General features: G+C 34.9%; 1 protein-coding gene across 1 annotated transcript in view; it reads right to left on the reverse strand.

Moving 5' to 3' along the window:
- Positions 1-24,410, reverse strand: part of LOC134653607 (uncharacterized) — a 43,878-nt gene that overhangs the window by 10,709 nt on the left and 8,759 nt on the right. Inside the window, exons 2-6 of the mRNA XM_063509006.1 lie at positions 13,073-13,109; positions 12,446-12,592; positions 12,226-12,273; positions 3,746-3,887; positions 1,400-1,483 (exon numbers count right to left, since the gene is read on the reverse strand). Of these exons, the coding sequence (XP_063365076.1) occupies positions 1,400-1,483; positions 3,746-3,887; positions 12,226-12,273; positions 12,446-12,592; positions 13,073-13,109 (458 nt within the window). The remainder of the gene's footprint in view (positions 1-1,399; positions 1,484-3,745; positions 3,888-12,225; positions 12,274-12,445; positions 12,593-13,072; positions 13,110-24,410) is intronic.

A 24,410-nucleotide genomic window follows, 5' to 3' on the forward strand; every position in this document is an offset into this window, starting at 1 on the left:
CTTACCCTTAACTTTTAACCCCTTAAGCTCAACACGAGCATGTAGCTATCTACAATCAGCTCAGAACACCAGACGACCACAATCTGATCTGACCATACACTATTATGCTTACCGAGCGCTGGCAATACAAACACTTAGGGAGTCCAGTATACGTGCTCTCTTTTACAGCGCTTATAGCGCTGGTTTTACTCAAACTGGGTAGCCCGGGTTTTTGAAAGCCTTTTGCTTGGTAAGTGCTTGGAATAACTACAGCAGACAATGTACAGACACTAGTTAGTACGTCATATCAAGTAGGACAGTAACTGGATATGCGGTTTAATGAGGAACACGGGCTTGTCAGAATGTTCATTATTTTCTGGTGACCTATATCTTAATCTAAACAAGTGGCTGTAAGAGTTAAGGTTTTATTAACTTGCTAAATTGCTTTATAAGGGCTAGAGCCGGACCAGGTTAACTCTGCATGACATTTACAATAAAGTGTGTCAAACATCGATCAACACGGGCTTCCGACAGGTCGGAAGGGATAGGCCCAAGCGATATCTTGACATTCAAATCATTCTGCCATTTTTCGCGGGGGGGAACGTGCACACAGTCGCACTTCTCACACACTTGCATACAAAATCCAATCTGTAATGACGACACAAATACATAGAAAATGACAAAAAAAGACAAATCTTGCACACCTCGATCTGTTTTTGTGTACGGACGAGTCACAAGTGTCACAACACGCACACTAACACATTTTCGTCAAGAGATGAGAAGTCGGATTTGTTGCTCGACCGATCCGCAATTTGTACTGGGCGAGAAAAATCGATAAATCCAGCAATTACATGAGACTAAAATATAATAATTGTGTTTAAATATAATTAAACGTATGACATGTAAAAAAAATATTACGTGTGAAATGTAACACCTTCTTTTTGTAAATTTGATGTCCCCGACCTCTTTTTACAACAAAAAACCGAGCAATTAGGCATTTTTTCTGCTGATGTGTTCACTCGCGCGTCTGGACTCGGTCTAGTTAAAAATCCGAGCGCAACTAGTTTTATTACCCGCGCTAGATCAGTTGATCTTGTACCTAGGCAGAGGGGAAATAGTGCGAATGCCGCATCCCTTCCGTGTTGATCGAAGGTGTCAAAGTATCATTAATGTCAAATTTCTATGAAAATACGATATTTAGAATGACACTCCCTCACTTTGTTCTATTCAAATTCGTGCAAAGTCAGCTTAGATGGACTCTAACTAAAAATAAACATGTTTTGTGATGCTTTTACCTTGAAAATGTCATAGAAGAGCCGTATTTTAGCTCGCTAAAAGCTGGTCATTTGTTGAAAATAAAATATATGTATGTATGTATGTGAATGTATGTTTGTTTTATGAGTAGATTTGTTTAGTTTACCTGCTGAATAAACCAGGCCAGCAAAAGACCCGTTGAAGCCCACTCTAATCTTCATGAAGTCGTCTTGGCACTCTGCCTCGATATCTGTGAAATAAAACAAGAGTCAGTTTGCAATATTAAGTGGAACTGTTGAGAAAGTAATCGTGTCAATCGTTGAATCGTTTGAATATGAAATTGGTCACGATAATCGCATCTAGGTACTCGGCACAAGTAAGTACTTATTTATGTACAACTTCGGCAAAGAAGGAATTTTGATTGGTATTGCGATTAGAAGGTACCAATTTTAATGAATCATATCGTCCCTTCAAATTATTTTATTAAAATTAATCTTATTTCTTACTACAACTGAATACGAGAATATAAGTAAAGATCATGTGCCAAGAGTTTGGTGGGGAAACTTAGCTGAAATCAATCCCATCTCCAGCTCATGCTGCTGTGACATACCTAAGTGTCAACTTTTCTGGGTTCAACTTTTAATACCAAACCAAATAAACCAATAAGTGTTCCAAAGGCACCAGGCCCAGTCACCAGTCACCACCCTTTCGGCCGTATGGGCATCCCTCAAGGATCTCCACAACGACCGGTCTTAGTCTATCTATTCTTTATTTTATGAATTTATCAGTGCATATAGTTACCTCACAGACAAGACATCCTCCAGACTGAGCATAGTAGCGCTACCCCCTCTGCCACAAATATACGGTAGTTTTACTCCATTTTCGAGTCAAAGTGTCTTTGTGTGACGTCTGTGTCTTTGAACGGACCAATCACGGCACGGGACTCGCTCACCTCGTCCCCCGTACCCCAGTATTTTTACCAGCATTGGTTTCATGAAATAATTGCTCTAAACTCCGCCTAGAGGATTCCTAGTCTATGAGTTACCTACTCAGTTAAATCAGGATTCCTTGACATTAAACTTGTACGGTCTAAAAAGCATCGAGTATTTCTTCACACTAGCTTCCGCTAATTACTTACATACATTCAATATGTAAAAGTCCTATCCCTGAATGAATGGCTCAATAAAGCGGTACAAAAACAAACAAAGACTTGCTCAAGCGCTCGCGAGTCGCGGCACGCGCGAACATCGATACTATCTCCACACACCACCAATTTACTTTAGACATACCTAGTAGTTGGTATCACAATGACAGAAAGTTTATAACTGCTTGATTCATACGTTTATTAAATTTGTTAGACTACCAGTTTCTTAATGCGCTGATTCAAGTCCTTACCTCTCAGACATGAAGATTGAAATCGTAATGTATGCCTCATAATTAATTTGGTAAAACTGTTTCACAAGAAGTTTGAATGAACATTCATACCGTGTCCAGTAACTATCAAAGGTAATCTCTAGAATGACTGAATTTAGCATAATAGAGGTAATATTGTTAGGCAAGGTCGAGGTGTGAAGTAAATGATATTGGGATCTAAGGTCAGGTACATACTTTTTATTTGTAAGAATTATAAGCCTAGAAAAGCAGACGGTATTTAGTAGCTAATTTATTTAAGACAGGCCATTTTATTGTGTTATAAAATCGCTTTCTGGAGATAATATATTATATATTCAGACAATTGTCTCCAGCGGGTTCAAACCCCGGTTCGTACCAATGAGTTTTTCGTAACTTATGTACGAAATATCATTTGATATTCACCAGTTGCTTTTCGGTGAAGGAAAACATCGTGAGGAAACCGGACTAATCCCAATAAGGCCTAGTTTCCCCTCTGGGTTGGAAGGTCAGATAGCAGTCGCTTTCGTAAAAACTAGTGGCCACGCCAATTCTTGGGATTAATTGCCAAACGGACCCCAGGCTCCCATGAGCCGTGGCAAAATGCCGGGACAATGTATCCCGCTTTACGAATACATTAAAATAGCCAAAGCTACAATTCAAACGAACTTGCTAAGTTTTTTTGGAGTGAATACTTCTTTAGCGGCGCTGTGCACTTTTTGTGATGGAGAAAAAATTTTAAACTCGTAACAGGTGTCACGTGACCGTAAGACGTAAGACGGTAATGTGACCTGATCGAAAAACTGTTACATGTAATGTCATTGAGTTTTTCTTTACTGATTTAAATGCCATCTATTAATGTTTTAATGTTAATGAATGACTGTTTGTTTCTCAATAAATTAAAAAAAAAGAAAGTGAGTTTCGCTCTAACTGGTATTAATATAACTAGAGTACTAACAGTGATGTGCTTAGGGGTTTCAAGTAATTAACGTTAACGCTAGATGGCGTTAACCTCAATAGTGCATTTTGGACTAGTCATTGAGTTTTCACTTCTTCCGGCACTCCCTGAGGGCAACCCGTTTTTTTTAAATCTCAAGTAGATAGACATGCTTGCAAAACTTACATTGTACTCTACTGCCGTTGGTCCTGTGTCGGCGGTACTCGCGCTCCCACGCTGGAGGCTCCCGCCATGGAGTATCCGCGGGGGGAGACCGAGGCTTGATGCTTACGGGTATGTAGCTGTTCTTCTCTGACAGGAACACCACCTGGTTGAAAAACAAGCTGATTTTATTTATATGATCTCGCACACACTCTGACAACACCGATTGTCGTATGTGTGGCGAAGAGGAAGAGACAGTGAAACACTTAATGTGTGAATGTCACGCCCTAGCCAGACAAAGAATGAAGGACTTTGGAGCAGGATATATGGAACCAAAGGACTTTAAAACGCTACCCATGAGCTCCATCATCCGACACATGGATATGGTGGGAAAAGCTCTTGAGTAGCTGACGGATCTTCTCCAGGGGGTAATTGCACAAAAGATCCCTATGCATGGGTCGAAGTGTATCCGTAAGGGCCCCCGAAAATAATAAGATAAGATAAGATATATGATCTCGCAAATTAGTGTAATGTGCTAATGTGTGTTAGACACCTAAACGCTTCCTGTAATTTCGTTTAATAAAAATTGCCCTACATAAAATAATAAAGCCACGTGCTTTTAAAAGCATTTCGGGTTACCTATAGAAACATTTTGTTGGATAATAGAGGGAGCTCTACACATTTTATTCGTAGGACGAACGAAGAACGCTGTAGCGCGAAGCGTTTAGAGGCAAACAAATAAATACATAAGAAATAGTATTAGCGACAATAGGGAATATTACGCGAAAGTCTGCGTAGGAGGCGCCACTCCTAATAAGTCACAATCTAGGGGTCTAACGCAAACGAGAGAGTCGACATTTTGTTATCTCACCTCTCTATCACCCTTGTGATAAAGAAGCAGATAGCTGAGTTTCTGTTTCGCGTTTCCCGCGATAGGCCCTTTGTAAACAAACCGCCTTGATGTATCAATGTAATATTTGTTTAAGGTACAGTATGTATGTAGTGTAAAAGTGCAAGTTACATAATATATAGACCAGAAACCCAGAATGTAAGCTTGTAAATCTTCTTTCAATGGTTATTTGCACCTCCATAAAAGCAATTTATCAGAACGTAACCTCTAGTAAGAACCTCTATAATTGACACAACGATTTTTTGAACCTCGTTAATTGGCTCGACCTGCTTAATTGAAAAACCTAGTTAATTGACAAAAAATTGCCGGTCCCTTGAGATTGCAATTATCCAGGTTTCACTGTATAAGTTACTCTATACTTAAGTGCCTAAGTGCTGCACTCTGGCGGCAAAACATTGCAGTAAAACTCCCTATTGCCTACTTTTCGAACTCTTCAAACACCTTCTAACCTTCCGGCCCTCCGTAACTAACACTAATTATGACATGTTATCAAGATCAGGCCAACAAAATGCCGGTGCGGATGCGAGCCTTGCGAAACATCAGATAGCCATGAGATATGACGCGCGTAACCACCTCCTTCCGCGGACGACTTTTGGTGAACCTTCGCCTGGCTTAAACTTAGTGTAGGTTAAGAACGATTGAAAAAAAGTGAACATATCTACAGTTTAGAACCGATGATTCAGGTCCCGTAGCCAACATGCCAATCGCTAACGCTCCGTAGCTAACGAAACGCAACTGTCACTGTCACACTAAATATAGAAGAGTGATAGAGAGTCACAAAGCGATTCGATGGCGAAGCGATAGCGATCGTCACCTTGGCTAGGGCAAAATCTGGTAAACACTCGAGAAGCAAATTAGGTACCTAGGTACGAATAGATTTTGGTGGTAGAGTCAACCCGATTTAAATGAACACCCGTAGGTAGGTACCTAAAGTTGATACATTTACATAAGAATGAAACCACCACCGGTTTCATTATAATAGTTACGCGTCTTCTTCTTCTTCCTCGCGTTGTCCCGGCATTTTGGCCACGACTCATTGGAGCCTGGGGTCCGCTTGGCAACTAATCCCAGGAATTGGCGTAGGCACTAGTTTTTACGAAAGCGACTGCCATCTGACCTTCCAACCCAGAGGGTAAACTAGGCCTTATTGGGATTAGTCCGGTTTCCTCACGATGTTTTCCTTCACCGAAAAGCGACTGGTAAATATCAAATGATATTTCGTACATAAGTTCCGAAAAACTCATTGGTACGAGCCGGGGTTTGAACCCGCGACCTCCGGATTGCAAGTCGCACGCTCTTACCGCTAGGCCACCAGCGCTTTTTATAATAGTTACGCGTATAATATTAAAATGTCGGTCAAGTTTTGGATGCTTTAATACTCACAAATGCGCCCATCAGCATACAAAAATAATTTAGTGGCATGCAAAGTTTAAAATTTTATCTCAATTTGATACTGATTCAAAGTCACTTGCATTGCAGTGCATCTCGTTTGGATGCCGCTCCAAAAATAACTGGCAGGTTGAACGTACTTCGCGACCTTGATAGCGGCACAATTAAAAGTGGACTAATAACTATATAAATAAGTAAGTGAAAAACTAAAACTACAAAATAGGTAACATATATCGACATCGCACTCGGATTGGTAACTAGTTAGGTACTTAAGTCATAATGAACTTTTGTAAAACGTGGGTAACATTACTCGTTAATAGGTATGGAGTATCATCACCAGCATTCATCATAATAGATAGCCATTACGTTTTTAAAATCTGCAAAACACGAGCATTTGTTATTTGAAATAATAAATAAATAAATAAATAAATAAATAACAATCTGTCCATTGTCGTGATGTTAAATCTCCAATTACCAACTTTAACCCACTTCTTCTTCGTATTTAAAAATAAAACATGAACGATCGGTCGAATCGCTCGATGATCAAATCGTTTGCAATTTTGATTTTAACTCTAAAACGGTTATCTATTTGTCTATAGAGCTGCATTACCATAGCCGTCACGATCCCTTAGAACAAAAAGTCCTAAAAGACAGTAAGTATGCCAGTTCGCACAGCGGCGCCGGCGCGCACGCATTATGGCAACTAGGGCACTGGCACTGTACCATTGATGCCAGTGGTTTCGCTGACTGTGGACATTATGATGGTTGAGCTTTTGGTTTTTTGCTTATTCGGGTAGAGGTAGTATTACGATGAAATGCGTTTTTTTATTGCTTGACTATGTCTATTTTATTTTTTATGCATGACCATTGCTAATGCAATATGTAGACTTTGATCAAAGTAATTGATTAAAAAGACGGTAAGTATGTAGAAACTCAAAGTTAAAAAGTCTGAATCCAATAAAATAGTTTGCCGACCGTAATATTTTTAAACGAGACTAACAATAAAATGCTAGTAATTATTTGTTGCTAGTAAGTGTTTCAATACTAAATCATATTTTTAAGTTTTAAGGGTTTATCGCAATTAACTTAGTTTAAGTATCTACCTTACTTTCATAGGCTACATTGTTTTAGTACTCAAAACTCAATAACGAACCGCGAGACTGTGATAGAATAAAGATGTACTTCAGTTAATTTGTAATAGGTACCGCACATTTCTTACACAATGTACCTACTTAAATAAAAATATAACGTCAAAGACGTAACGGAAAAGCTGTATTTTATGCACTATACAAACTATCACAGAAGCATTGTCACTCCACTCCACAAAATTGGTCCCAAAAAGGTGGCAACGGAACGCTCCGCTGCATACTACCGTTCAACGTTCGGTGCAAATGGAAAGAAGATAATGACTATCGAGCTGCTAACACACTTCCGTAAGCTCTCAATTACTTAATGCAATGGAAAATAAAGTTATTGTGGAGAAAACAAATGCTTTATAAGGTATGAGTCAGGACATTTAAATAACTAAAGCAGCATTTAACCTTCTCAAAGTAAATAGTGACAATATAATTTCAACGGTATAGCAACGATGATATCTTCCATATAAGTATGGCTATTTTGGTGTATAAAATAATAATTTGCCCAATAAGTATTTGCTTAAAAAAATAGATGTTCAATGCTTAATAACGATAGATGTTTATTGTACCTACACAACCTAACATGGCAAACGAAATAATTTTTGGCACCACATTACAAGCTTTTATTTAACTTGCCCTGTTAGTAAGTAAGCACATTATAAATTATGGAATTATGGATATTGCTGTGTTCTGTAGTGTTATTGGATTGTGTAAAGATCGGTGTTAACGTTTAGAGATGGTCAGAATATTAGTTATTCTTTCAGTTTATTTTGAACCCAAATTTTGTGAAAACATCATCCATTTTTGAAACTAGTAGCTCTATAGTTTGGAGCTCGTTTCGGCAAAAAAGCAATATCGTCAGCAAATCTGATAAATTGAATTTTCTCCCCATTAAATGTAACTCCCCTAAATCTGACTACTATTTCTTGAATGGCATGTTGTATGCAAATGTTAAATATTACCGGTGATAGTCGACACCCCTGTGTTATTCCTTGGTTTATTTTGGTTTTCTCTCTCTCTTATGTCACTTCGATGATTGACTCCTGGGGCCTTACCATGATGTCCTTATTGCGATTCTGTTTAAGACCTAAAGTACCTAAACTAAACAGTCCTAAACAGAATCGCAATAAGGACATCATGGCTAGGCTCCAGCCGGGCTAGCACATGATTGGCGCGACAGTATCTCGCGGGGTAGTCTATCTCGCCGCGAGATACTGTCGCGCCAATCATGTGCTAGGGGTGCTGATGTTTGTATAGTTGACACACGTAATGAAATATCTTTACTTATTATAATTCGTATGAGACTTAAGTACGATGCCATAGACAAACTTACGCCGAGGGTTAAAATATTTTACCCCTAAAGAAAATAAAAATAAGCTTGTTTATTTTCGTTTTTAAAAATAATTCAAAAGCCAACCCTCGTTATCGCATGTGGGTCATACGGTTCACGATGACGATGTAAGTCACATAACACCCGCAACGCGAGATGGCTATCTCCCACGTACTACACCGCAGATCACACGACTAGATGGAGCATTCACAACTCGCGATTACCTACACGGCCTAGCCAAGGTGATAATCGCTTGCACTTCGCCATCGAATCGCTTCGTTTCTCTCTATCACTCTTCCATATTTAGTGTGTGTGACAGTTGCGTTTCGTTCACTACGTAGCGTTAGCGATCGGCATGTTGTCTACGGGGCCTGCCGGCCTAGCCAAGGTTACAATCGCTATCGCTTCGACTGCGAATCTCTTTGTGTCTCTCTATCACTCTTCCATATTAGTGCGACAGTGACAGTTGCGTTTCGATCGCTACGAAGCGTAAGCGATTGGCATCTTGGCTACGCGGCCTGTTTAGACATTGATTAGTGTAGGTATTCCGTACGGCAGCAGTTCCTCTGCGCGCGTCCTATGACACGAGAAGGTCAGCATCCGCTTACCCCCTACATTTAATTAACTTCTAAGACTTCAAAATCAACTCTACGTGTTGCCTTCGGCTTATTGTTCCGTGACGAGTAAAGATACAATATAGAACATAACTGACATAAGTTAATGTGAGGGATTTACTACATGTAAGTTAAAAATAACTGCGCAAATTCAGGTCTAGGGACAAACCTAAAAACTATATAGTAAGAAATGCTGTAAGATACCACAAAGTATTACTCGTGGCTTAGCATTTTTCAAGTAAAAGTTCACCTCACGCTTTTTGTAATCGCTTTCTTCTTCTTCAGTTTGGCTATAGTTATAGCAATTTCAACCTTTGACACAGCAGCTCTGAAAAAAGTTCCAAACAAAAAAGGCTAAAAATTGTCATAAGCTTTTTTTGTAATCATTGGCGCAGTTTTCTGTATTTCTTACTTATACTTTGATTTACCTTGAATTAATTCGTGGGTACTTTTGACTTCTTATTGTGTGGCCCAGATATTCAAGTTTCCTTTTTAACGCATTAACGCCTTAGGGGTCTTTGACTTATTAGTAGTCTAAATACACATTGACAATGAACCACGATTCACAGTATGTTATTCGATCTTGTATTGTCTGTGTGTCCATCTAGATTGCTAATTGTATGGGAAATGTGTGGCATCTAGATTATTCATTTACATGCACTATATTTGCATTATCTCGATGGTGTCAGCGTACGGTATTCGAAATATCTTACACCTGTATCATATTTCATCAGTAATGTGTTGAGATGTTCTGAGATAAAGAATTTTAGCCCTTTTACCTGACAAAGACGGGCAGTAGTTGTTTAGTGTTTTCGAGAGTATTTAAGGTGTAATCGAACTCTGTAAAGATGCATGATCTTATAATAAGATGATGAAAGAACCATTACCAATCAAATTGAGAACCTGTGTTACCTATAATTACGTTTCCAAATCTCGTAAACTCACTGGATCCTCACAAAAGTTTCATGCGTGAGTTGGTCAGGGCGCGTTGCTTAATCCAGGCCTACTGGGCACTTGTGCAAGGCCCGTGTGGGTACAATATCGCCAGCGCTTATCTCATTGGGGTATCGCTACTGTGAGGAATTTGCAATTTTTAATTGTTAAGATCTTCTTCTTCTTATCGTCGGTTTGCTAAGGCTGCCAGGAGCACTATATGCTTACACTGCTTTCCAAAGTCCTTTTTTTGGACATAGATCTGTATTTCCGTCATTTCCATGCCAGTTCTATTTCCGGGTGCTGCTTCTCTTTCTTTTTCATTGATAGGTACCATAACAAAGTATTAACTAAGTTGGATCTTGATGAGACAATTTAACGGTTGCGGAATAACGTACTGATAACTGGGAATTAGGATAAGTAGCTAATAATTATGGCAACCAAATAGATAAAGATTAAAATGGTGATCATTGTGTATAGACAACTTTAAGTTAACAATTGATCATACTTTTTGTTTACTTGCAAATCTGATTAGTTAGAATGTAATGTGGGAACAGAGTCTTTTATTAGGGGGTAGATAGGATAATCGTGGGCGTTTTATTATCCGAGCTTTCTTACAAGAGTTCTTTGGCTTATTAAATCAATTAATAAGCTGACACTGTTTCCACAGCCCGGGAATTTATCACTAGATTACAACCTACGCATCACTTAACAATGGAGCTAGATCATCGCTTTACAGACTCACTTTCTAATAAAAAAAAACAAAAAAGCATCTTGTAAACGAAGTACGAAAAAAACAAGTATTCAAAGGTAGTATTATATCTAGTTTAATCTTTGATGTAAACTGGTCGTCACAAATTGCCAAATTGCCTGTCAATTATTCTGTGGACGTTGCACAAATGGGAACCAATTGGCGTTAATGAAACGCCTTTCACCTATTTCCCTGAATAGACACTTAGGTACCGATGACAAAGCGTATTTTGATCGACACTTCTGGCGCTCTCCAATCGGTTTAGTCTAAACTTTTTTTGTGATTAAGTGAGAGTAAGGTCATGGGGATTTTTACGGTTTTCGTTCTTTTAACCCATTTTGTTTATATGCATCAGCTGGAATTCCTAAAGATGTTGAGTGCTGCTTCGAATTTTACTGCTATTTAATAGAACCGGCCTTTCCGATGGTTATAGCATGCCAGTATCAAACAAATGAGCATAGAGTATCTAATCTTTTTGGCATGACCTTCGTATGTGTCTATCTACCTATGTTCCACTTCTTCTTCTTCTACCTAGCGTTATACCTACCGTTATCTACCTATGTTACACTATTTTCAAATAAAATGTGTAGGCACAGAGTTTAGCTCAATCGATGCAAAGTTGTCACAAGTTTCATGCCTTCTTAAACCATATTGTACGCAAAAAACCCAACACTATTCTGCAAGGAAACGTGGGAAAACGCTCTTTTCCAAAAATAAAACAACTAGATCGATCTCTCACCAACCTGATTTGAGCCATTACTTTGTAAGATACCTACGTACAAATACTTATTGCTTTATTTAATTTCAACACAGAAGTGTAATAAAGCAGGTATGAAACCTTTCTTAAACGACAGTTGAAGAAGCACCAACATTGCACTAATTAACTTGGCCGCTGCTCAATAGGACGGTCATGGTACAGATAACTTTCGTAATACAAGTTTGACATTGAGCTACATAACAATAGAGTTTTGTGGGACCATTAAACACTATGAAAGAGTGCATAGTACGGCACTCATTGTTTAGTATTCGTTACTTGTGGGCTGGTACGGGAAGAATATTATCGCGATTTATATGCGACAGACACTATCTAAGCATGTTACATGTACAGTAACTTGTAACAGTTGTAACAAATAAAAGTACAAATATACAGTAGTCATTATGTATAATTGTAAACTGCTTTTTGGATTAATGAAAACAAATGAAGGATACATCTAGAAACCAAATTAATTTCGCATTGCACATAAGCAAATTGTAAACATTAAACATGACGTAATATATGCTGAGTAGGTATACTCGAATATATTTTATCTATTTAAGTACCTTTGTTTTTTATATCGTCGCCTAGTAAGTACTCATAGAACAAGCTTTACTTAGTTTGGAACTAGGTCGATCTGTGTAGATTAAATATCCGAAAATATATGACAGGTAAATATGAACTTACAGGATCTTGTTCGCTACCATCCGTCTTGAGGGCTTCTCTCGTCTCATTCTGGAAAAGAAAAACAGATAATTGTAACATCTGTTTTATTGAGAATTATATTATCCTTTAGTTTAGATATTAGATATTCTAATAAGGGATAACAGGAATACATCATCATCATTAACTGAATGAGAAATTAGAATTAGTACTTAAAGAGTTCATCATCCTTCAATTCACGTACCTTTGCAACAGACGTAACTGAGAGCTCTAGAGGGTCATCCCCGGACCCTTCGTGTACTTCGGTGGAGCTGGATGAGCTGACAGACACCACGGAGACCTCCGTCGAGGCCTCTGAAGAGTCTTCGTGAGGCACCGCGCAGTCAGCTTGCTGTAGGTACAAAGACGTGTTAAGTAATACAAATTTTCAGGGGCTGCTACATTGCAATGGGGAGCGACGTCCAGCAGAGGAAAACTTTTCAACACACCAAAAGACGACTTTTCCTTGGAATTTCACTCTTTTAGAATTTACACCTTGGTTACACCGGAGTTAAGATGGCCGGCTCTTTGTCATTTGTCACCCTGTCACGTTCTAACAAATATATAAGTGCGAAAGTGACGCATAGCATGACAGGTGATAAAAATGCGACCATGATAGCTGGTCTGCATCGTAAAAAGCTTCCTGATCTGGGGTGCCGGTGTCCGTTCTCCACCCAAAAATAGGGCCAATTAAATATCATAATGTAAGATTAAATGTCCAGAATTATCAACTTTTACTTTCTAAATAGGTTGAAACTTTGGGACAAATGTTTTATTCAATTGATTTAATACATCAGGTACGTGGTACGTGAGTAAACATTAAGATACTCACTCTCATGACTAGAAGAACACTGCAAATCACGAGCCACCTGGAACAACAAATATTGATTCAAATACAGTTCAGCAAAATACCGACATTAGGTACGTACACTCATTTATAAGTTAACGTACTCACCCTGCAATCGTGTCAGTGTTATCATTTTATTAGTTGGGATGAAATTATTATCGGTTTGCCAAAAATCTACCTTATTCCTAAATTTATAAGAGCGTTTATGTAGGGTTTCATCTAGGTTTCGTACTCTAGTAAGCTCTGTTTGATATTGTACGTTTACGTAATGTTGTTTCAGAAATGGACTTTAGGGTACAAGGATCAAGATTCCTTTTATATTGTATCCAAAGAAATCGCCAGGAATGGAATTATTCGGTCAGGTTCAATATCGGAGCTTCTGGGTATAATTGCAAGATAGTTCCAACCGCAGGCGAACTACGCGTTCAGTTTAAACCAGTATAAGTTCGCATGCTGATTATTCTTAGAGCCTCCAAAAAAGAGCCAAACTCTAGATATGTCAAACTATTTTTGAAATCAATGTGTCGAAATATGATCGAGATGTATAGACGAGATTTTAAGATTTATTTTGCGGCACACCATTGCAACTGACATAAATATAAATAAACTATGAGTAATAATATAAATAAACATGTCGCTCTGGTGACAATGGAATGGTGACTATCAAAACTCACTATTTACAAGTAATTAAACAAAAATTAACCTGGTACTAGCGAACCGTCCACTGTGGCTCTTAACTTGTAATAGTTAAAAGTGAGTTTTGGTTGTCACCTGACGATATGCAATGTTGCGACATCACTGACCATGGGTCCCGTTGTTTCCCATAAAGTAAGTCATAATGTATTGTTTGTCATTTTATCATTAGTCATAAAACTGAAACCGTTAATTTTTCAGGATTTTCGTCAGGTTATACTATAGATGGGTTAGGTTAGGTTAGGTTTGTTTTATAGCAATCCTGAAAAGTGACGCGTTTCTGAACCAGAGCAATTATGACTAACGAAAATTCGGACAAACAATACATTATGACATTTATGACTTCAAACTATTTGGGAAACAATAGGGGGTCTCTATTGTCTGACCATCATAATGTGATCTGTTTTTACAAGATGATAAGTTAGTTATTGGAGAATTTACAAGTCCAAATCGTAAGCAAATTATCGGAGACCGAGACGTTAGGGCGTTACGCATGGTTGCCTAAACGTTCGACTGCTTTGCTTCGGGAATACACGGAGGTCAAAAAACCAAGGGATAATGACAGGGCGCGGAATGGAATCAATGTGTACTACGATTGCCGTCATTGTTCAACCACGTGCCGTCGTGGTATTTGAGGTTAAAGTTGTACAGTCAGCAGCAATACATAGTTACTAAGCGGGCGAGGTGTTCAAAATGATCTTGACGCGACTTTATTGTTAAGAGAATAAGAGCGCGTCAAGGTAATTTTGAACACCTCGCCCGCTTAGCAACTTCTGCTGCTGAATGTATGTCAATAGTCAAAATATACTTTATTCATGTAGGCCTAGCAACAAGCACTTATGAATCGTAACATACTTATAAATTATCTTAAGCTAATTATCAGAGCAATTTATTGATGTTATTATTCCATAAGAATATTGGATTATTATACAAATCAAATTAAACACAAATTAAATTAAGAATTTCACAAAAGGATCGTCAAACATGAAAAAAAACTGTATAAAAAACACTAGTCTAGAATGTTTCTAGAATAAAATCTAAATGTCAAATAAATAAATAAAAAACACAAAAGAAGTATGTCCATCGGAATATCAATTTCCTCATCATTAATCAATCATACCTAAAAAAATAATCATTTCGAATAACAATTAATCCCACGTTGTTAAATCATTCATGTAGTCTTGTGTGGTATAATACGCTTTAGAAATAAGTTTACGCTTTGCATAATTCTTAAATTTATTAATAGATAATTCAGTAATATGGTTTGGAAGTTTGTTATAAAATCTCACACAATTACCCATGAATGATTTTTTAATTTTATGGAGCCGAGTGAAGGGCACTGCGAGCTTATGTTTATTTCTAGTATTAATATTATGAATTTCACAATTTTTTCTAAAATTTACAATGTTTTTATGTACATACAGAATATTCTCATAAATGTATTGACAGTGCACTGTCATTATGTCAATTTCCTTAAATTTATCTCTAAGTGAATCTCTATGGTTCATTTTGTATATTGCTCGAATAGCCCTCTTCTGCAGAACAAAAATGGTATTTATCTCTGAAGCACCACCCCACAGTAAAATACCATATGCCATAATGCTATGGAAGTAACTAAAATATACTAATCGAGCTGTTTTCACATCAGTTAACTGACGGATTTTGCTCACTGCAAAAGCTGCAGAACTCAGTCTATTCGAAAGAGTATCAATATGGGGACCCCACTGGAGTTTAGAATCTAAAGTTATACCAAGAAAAACTGTACTATCAACTAATTCCAATTCCTCATCCTTCACAATGACACTTGTTTGCACATGCCTAACGTTACTACTAGTGACAAACTTAATACATTTAGTCTTTTTCTCATTTAACAATAAATTATTAACATTGAACCAATTTACTACTTTTGAAATAGCATCGTTTACATCACTGTAAGCTTGTTGCTGTCGTTTGACTTTGAAAATAAGTGAGGTGTCGTCTGCAAACAATACTATATCATGGTGGGTCTTTACAAGGAATGGCAAGTCATTTATGTAGATAAGGAACAGGAAAGGCCCCAATATTGACCCCTGCGGTACACCCATAGAGACCAATGACCCCGGTGATCGCTGTCCACTCACATCGACCCTTTGTATTCTACCATTTAAGTAGGACTTAAGTAAATTCAGTGCCGATCCTCTAACTCCATAATAATGAAGTTTCCTGATTAATGTTTCATGACAAACGCAGTCGAAGGCCTTAGACAAATCACAGAAGATACCTAAAGCATCTCGTGACTCCTCCCAGGCATCGAAAATATGCTTAATTAGCTCAACACCAGCATCGGTTGTTGAGCGACCCCGTGTAAAACCAAACTGCTTATTATGCATTAAATTATTAACGTTAAAATGTCGTACTAATTGAGAAAGAACTAATTTTTCAAAAATCTTGCTAAATGTTGGTAGCACAGATATCGGTCTAAAGTTAGTGGGGTCAGAGCTGCTACCAGACTTAAATAAAGGAGTTACTTTACTATGTTTCATTAGATCAGGAAACTCGCCGCAATCAACACTGTTGTTAAATATAACTACCAAGTCAGGCGCTACAATTTCTACTAAGGATTTGACAGCATGGACAGAGACTCCCCAGAGGTCATTAGTTTTTTTGACATTAATTGATTTAAACGCCTTTATTACATCTGAGGTAGAAACATGTTCAAAATGAAGGTCTCCACAACATTCTGGAGCGTTATGTTTTAATAATGTAACAGCAGATGAGGGTGATGAATTTAAATCCTTAGTTGTGGATACTGGTACCTCGGTGAAAAATTTTTCAAATTCTGTAGCTACTTCTAAATTGGAATCTATAATTTTGTTATCAATATTTAGTTTAAGTTCTTTAATTGTGTGTTTCGAGCGACCAGTCTCCACATTTATTACTTTCCAGGTTGCTTTAATAATGTCGGAACTACTTTTTATTTTCTGACTTAGATAATTTCGCTTAGCTATATGACAATCTACTTTAAACTTCTTCGAATATTCCTTGACATGTTCTTTAAATTCATCACTCTGATTAAACCGCCGTTCCTCATACAAGGCATACAGTTCACGTCTTCGTTGATGTAAGTCCGCAGTAGCCCACTCACTAAAAACTGATGCACCATTAACTACGACCGATTTTGAGGTGAATATCGCATTATAATGTTCCATAAAAGTGTGAAAGAATGAATTATACATACTATTAGGACTCATATCGGAAGACAAAAAGGGTAGCGCCTGAACTAAACTTTGCTTCATTCTTTCCACGCGGTCCGAGGTTACTGGTACAAAAGTTATTTGTTTTCTCATAGTATTTTTCCTTAATGCCTCAAATACCATTAATTGACCTAAGTGGTCTGATTCTAAATTGCTGATAACTTTTTTAGTAATAGGAAAAATATCAGTGAAAATATTATCAATACAGGTTGCACTAGTAGCAGTCACTCTAGTGGGCTCCATAAACATGTGGTTGAGATTACAAGATTTGAAAAGATTCAATAATCTACAAGACATTGTTGAATTTTCCAAAATATTTACATTAAAGTCGCCGCATATAAGCAATTTCTTACTAGAAGATGATATTTTAAGTAGGGCAGATTCCATTATGCTTTCAAATAGTTCAAAATTACTTAATGGCGGCCTATACACACAGACAACAATAAATTGCTCCAATTCTACTGCACTTAGTTCTATAGTCCGTTCAACAGACATGGATACAATGTCCTTACGTTCCTTAAATTTTAACTGACTATTTAATATAATTAATGACCCACCATGTATGGAACTAAGTCTGGTGAACGAACTTCCCGCCTGGTGATTATTAAATTGAGGCATTAATTCATTATTATTTAACCAATGTTCAGTAATACATAAAATATCAATATTAAAATCATTCAAAAAAAGTTCAATCTGTAAATCTTTACCTCTAATACATTGAATATTTTGATGCACCAGGTGGATATACTTTCCATGTTTGCAGTATTTTTCATTATATTTATTTAAAACTAAATTGCCAGAGACAGAATCTTTTGTCTTAACAGCTAGTTTAAATCATTGGTTATGACTGGAACCAATTCCATGTTCATACTGGGCTGCTCAATAGGAGCAGAATTGACTGCCAAATTCTTGGCAGAAATGTCAAGTAAATAGGATAGCGATAAAGCTATTTGTCTTTTGTAATAATTTGAAAGGCAATACTTGCCTTTAGTCAAAAACATCATAGGCATATGGTATTTACTAACAAAATTGTTAGTGTCAATTATCCTAAACTTACTACTATATGTACAAAGATTATATAGAGATATATTTAACTTATGTCTAGTGGTATTTTCTGCCTCTGACATTTGCTCACAATAGGGGAATGTGAAAAAAATAATTTCATGTACTGCCAGTGAGTTTAACTGTTCAAAGTATTTAATTAAATTACTTTTGTTCACATTACCCCTATTCCCCATAAGAATAAGCAGTGTTGTCTTAGAATTAATATTACTGTCATTTAAAATTTGTCTTAAGATATTTTCAAAACTACTATGAGGCAGACAATTGCTGATTGTACTAAGTCCCTTTAGGTAAAAGCAAGGACCGGAAAACCCCTCTTTACGCTTAATCCTATCCATTCGGTAACCCAATCAATTCGGTTACCGTATCATTCGGTAACCCTATCATACTGTTACCTGATTGTAACGGTAAGCTTATTGAAACGGTAACCTTAACCTTTAACCGAGTTAATCTCAAAACCCCATCGCGTTAGGGTTTTTGTTAGGGGTTTTTAACCGGTTTTTATTCAGTTATGGTAACCTTTATTATCGGTTGCTTATTGGTTTGCTACATTCGTATTTAGTGATGTGCCGTCAGTCAAATACCTACTAAAAGAAAAAGTTAATTTATTAATAGAACTAATAGTTTATTTTGTTATTTTTGTACTTTTTTTTTTAATTTTGCTTATTTTAATGTTTTTGTTTATTTTAATGTTTTTGTTTATTTTACTTACTTTGTCTATTTTTTTATTTTGTTTATTTTACTTATTTTATTTGTCATTAATTTTGTTAATTTTATTTATATAATTTATTTTGATTATTTTATTTATTTTGTTTATTTTTTTTTATTTTTTATTTTATGTATTTGATTTACTTTATTTACTTTATTTACTTTATTTACTTTATTTACTTTATTTACTTTATTTACTTTATTTACTTTATTTACTTTATTTACTTTATTTACTTTATTTACTTTATTTACTTTATTTACTTTATTTACTTTATTTACTTTATTTACTTTATTTACTTTATTTACTTTATTTACTTTATTTACTTTATTTACTTTATTTACTTTATTTACTTTATTTACTTTATATATTTTATCTATTTTATCTATTTTATCTATTTATTTTATTTATTTTATTTATTTTATTTATTTTATTTATTTTATTTATTTTATTTATTTTATTTATTTTATTTATTTTATTTATTTTATTTATTTTATTTATTTTATTTATTTTATTTATTTTATTTATTTTATTTATTTTATTTATTTTATTTATTTTATTTATTTTATTTATTTTATTTATTTTATTTATTTTATTTATTTTATTTATTTTATTTATTTTATTTATTTTATTTATTTTATTTATTTTATTTATTTTATTTATTTTATTTATTTTATTTATTTTATTTATTTTATTTATTTTATTTATTTTATTTATTTTATTTATTTTATTTATTTTATTTATTTTATTTATTTTATTTATTTTATTTATTTTATTTATTTTATTTATTTTATTTATTTTATTTATTTTATTTATTTTATTTATTTTATTTATTTTATTTATTTTATTTATTTTATTTATTTTATTTATTTTATTTATTTTATTTATTTTATTTATTTTATTTATTTTATTTATTTTATTTATTTTATTTATTTTATTTATTTTATTTATTTTATTTATTTTATTTATTTTATTTATTTTATTTATTTTATTTATTTTATTTATTTTATTTATTTTATTTATTTTATTTATTTTATTTATTTTATTTATTTTATTTATTTTATTTATTTTATTTATTTTATTTATTTTGTTTATTTTATTTATCTTATTTATTTTATTAGGATAAAGTTCATTTATTTAACTTAAAAGGTAAAAATAAAAAAACATTACAACTAACTATGAAATTATGAATTAAAAATTTAAAACCTAAACTAAAATTAAAATAAACCTACTTAAAAATTAAACTAATACTTATAATATTATATAAAAACTAAAATGCAATACTAATAAAATAGATGTAAATAATATAATTTATTTGTTTTTTTTTTATTTATTTTATTTGTTTTATCTATTTTATTTATTTTAGAAACTTACAAAATTAAAAGTAGGAGTATGTAACTACAAAAGGTAAATTAATTCAGAATAACATTCTAATTGAATAAAACGTTATTTAGTATAATCCTACATCTGGAATAAATATTCCGTTTTGTCTTTTTCATTTAAAATAAAAGTGTCATGATTTATTCACTTTTTATTTATTCTAAAATAACGAGTGCAAGAATTATTCTTATTCAAATCGATTGGAATAAGAATGAAATTTCTGTTTTTATTCTTATTCTTATTCAAGTTATTTTTTGCCCAACTCTGCTCTAGATTACTCTCGTGTTGTTGAAGGTGACTATTGAACAAAATCTGCAAAATATCTTTCATGTATGAAGTCAATTATTTGCACTTCCTAGTACCTAATAACATGAAGATAATAAATATACCTACACAGGCGAAGCAACATGCGTATTTAAATCGAAACGCTGCGCTCCGCTGGCACGCGCTACATACAACGCAAGTGCACCGAATGTTTAAAGGTCGTGGTATTTTCTATTGTATTAGGATATTTAGGATTAAGCAGAATGCGGTGAGAGTCATAGTGACAACAATAAAGCCTTATTATTGTACTACACTACAGTATTGTTATCAGTACTCTGCCGTGTCATGACTAATTGATGTAATTGTAGATACATGAGTTAGTGGTAACAAGGTTAAATGGCATTTATTTGGTCATATTATACGTCATATTATATGTAGTACAATGTATATAGATAGTAAAATGAATTTCACCCCTCTTTTCAATGGTTGGATTGATTTGAATTTTTTGAAGCTTTCGAAACGGTGATGATAATTTTATAATGAAGCTACATAGAAAGTAAACTGCGAAATTATAATTATGATGGTTCAATGTATATTTCTTTGCGTATTAAGTATGTATTTTGTTTATTATTCCTACCAGCCTTGAGGTCTTACGTATGCTATCTCTTTCACACCTACGGAAAGTGAATGAGATAGTAAATTACTGCAGGTAAGAAAAGAGTCCTACGCTTATCACTATAATTAAATAGATTTGCAGAAGGTTGCAGGCGTGTTTGCACTTGAGACCGTCATTTATTGCTCATTGGCAATAACAATAGGATTAAGTCGTGGCGTGGTGAATTCTTTGTCAGCATTTGCTAAACACGTGCGGCAAGCGTTGTGTCAAACGATATACCTGTTAATTTCCGTCTAAATAATAAATGCAAATTTTAAATATCAGAAGAGCTTTTAAAAACACCATAAGTCTTGGTAGTAACTCGGATACTGAAACCACATACTATAGTTCGTTTTTTTTTAGCATTAGAAATAAGGTAAACAATCTTGATGTCTCTTTTAATTGAAAAGCACATTTTAAAAATAAGTTACGGTAAATATGTAACAATTATGAATCTAATACGATCTTTTATAGTCTTCTGCTTTCATAAGTAATAGTTATGGTTTTTAAAAAGTGTTTTTCAATTAAAAGACATGTCAAAATCGCTTACCTTCTTTCAAGTTCTTTCTAATGCTAAAAAAAACGAATTATAAACATAATTCGAAAACAGAAAAAAATCATGAGTATTTTCCCCATTTGTTCCTGCCCAACGTGATCGCCGCGATACATGAGGCGGGGACATATGGGAATGATTTAAATGAAGCGCCTATTCCCATCTGTGCCCGGCGGGGAGAAATAGGAATACACCATATCAAGCCATTCCTTATCCTACCTTTAAAAACATCTTTTTCAGGGTTCCGTACCCAAAGGGTATAAACGGGACCCTATTACTAAGACTCCTCTATCCGTCTGTCTGTCACCAGGCTGTATCTCATGAACCGTGATAGCTAGGCAGTTGAAATCTTCACAAATAATTAATTTCTGTTGCTGCTATTACAACAAATACTAAAAACAGCATATAATAAATATCTAAGTGGGGCTCCCATACAACAAACGTGATTTATTTGCTGGTTTTTGCATAATGGTGCGGAACCCTTCCTGCGCGAGTCAGACTCGCACTTGGCCGGTTTTTTATTTTTTACATTAATTTAGGCACAGCCATTGAAGAGTTTCGCTATCCACCATCCGTTCAGAGCAGCTGAATTGTACCTGATGATTTAGTTATCACATTAAAATAAATACGGGTATCGTCCAATACCAAGACTATGCGGCAGTAAATTAAATTTGTAAGATTTTATTGCATAAAATCAGGTATAAATTAGTCAAGAAACATAATAGTTTCTTGTCTAATTTACTTCTATCTATACGTAACGCCTATACGGCACCCATACTACATGTTTAATCCAGGAATATTATTTAGAATATAAAATCATGATTATGTATCTATTTAATTTAATCAAAACTATTTCACCTACCAATGTTATAGATACCCAATGAATATGTATAATGAATTCTGCCCTAGTAGCACGGTCGCATTTTTATCGTTTATCACCATGCCTGTCACGTTCTAACAAGTATGTAAGTGCGAAAGTGACGGGCATAGTGATAGTCGATAAAAATGGAACCGTGCTGAGCCCCCTGGTATTAATGAAAGATTTGTAGTATTAAAATAAGTTTATAACTGCTATAGATATATATTTTCTGATCGCTGCATTAAGCGGTACAAGGTAAATTACGACTTAGCTCATACAACTCACCGCATCTGAAAACATTTTAAACTAAAGTCTATTTTTTATTCGGTAGACTAAAATGACATTTCGTAGTATGAACATCATGTGTCATTTCATTTCATACTATGAAATGTCATTTTAGTCTACCGAATAAAAAAATAGACTTTAATTGCTTATTATAAAATAAGCTCATAATAACTAGTACATATGTCATTTGTTAACAATGGTAAAATATCTACCACAATCCGCTAGCGCATGTATCTTTATCACAAAGTGTTTTTTTTAAATCACTTAAGATAAATTATACCTAACTAGGTACCAGTAAAATTACTAGTTAGGTGAAAATTTTTCTTTAAATCAGTCTTTAATCTGTAGGTACATATCAAGTGTGAACCCGAAAATAAAAATAATAATCTAAGTAGCATAAAATATGTCTAAATAATAGCAGATATTACTAGGATAGGATGTTGTTTACTTGCAACCCCTTTTCTAAAAATTTCTAAACTAGAATTGACAAAAACAATAGGAACACACAGGTATAAAGATAAACAAAGAAATGGCCGCGCTGCGCCGCGGCTGTCGCTCTAAAAATAATACTGTAATCGTTCACTTGTTTTCAATTTTAGCTTAAGGACTCAAAGTGCAATATTGTTTGAATTGACAATAAGCGAAGTTACCGGCAAAAAAACTTGTTTGTGCTGGAGGCTTCATAGACCGCCCATGCCAACCACGGTTATTCAATAATAAGTTGAATTTAAGTCTGCGTAAAGTTTACAATCGTTTGAACTGGTTCAAAACCTTATTATGAGGTAACAGCATAGACGGGGTTTTTATTTCGGTTACCGGTAACAGGGGTTAACTCGATCTGATACGGTTACCGAATCAAAGTGTTACCTTATCAGACGGTTACCGTTATGGTAGGGGTTTTTATAACCACTTCTAAAATAACCCTATGAAAAACCCCGGTTAAGGTAACCGGTTCCGGTCCCTGGGTAAAAGTTTAAAAATGAGCCCATATTGCTTCCAATTTCATCACAATACATAATAACATTAGGTTTAGGTGTGCTTTGTTGTGTAGTGTGGAAGGAGCTATTATCATTTATTTGCTCGTGTGGTAAACCGTCACACAGGCTTGGGTCGAGTACACTGGTCGACAAATGTTCAGTCACTTGCTTACAAACACATGACTGGGCATTGGTCAGTGACTCAAACCGCTCTGAATTAAGCTTAATCTGGGATATTAAGTCATCCATGGCCAAAGAATATTCATTAATCACCTTTTTAGAACTGTCATTTATTGTTTCTAGGGATTGTATTGAATCCTCCAAACTCTGAATTTTTAATTTTAAAGTCTGTGTGTCGGTTTCATATTGTAATTGACTATTTTCTAACTGAGCAGAATACAAATCTAACTTATCATTATGTTGCGCTTTGTTTGTTTGTGCTTTGTGGCGAGATGTTCACATTAAATTCTTGTGTGGTATACTGGAGTCAATAGACGCGTGTGTCATTAGCAACAAGTTCAATTCCCCCAAATTATCCAGGAATATTTCAAGTTTCAGAACTTTCAGAAAGCATTTTCCTCAAATTTTATTACCGGCAAAGGCACATCATCAATATCTTAACATCTGAGGGCCTACCGCAAACCACGTTCGACGTG

This window comes from Cydia amplana, chromosome 13, assembly GCF_948474715.1.
Source record: "Cydia amplana chromosome 13, ilCydAmpl1.1, whole genome shotgun sequence".
In the NCBI taxonomy this organism is placed as follows: domain Eukaryota; kingdom Metazoa; phylum Arthropoda; class Insecta; order Lepidoptera; family Tortricidae; genus Cydia; species Cydia amplana.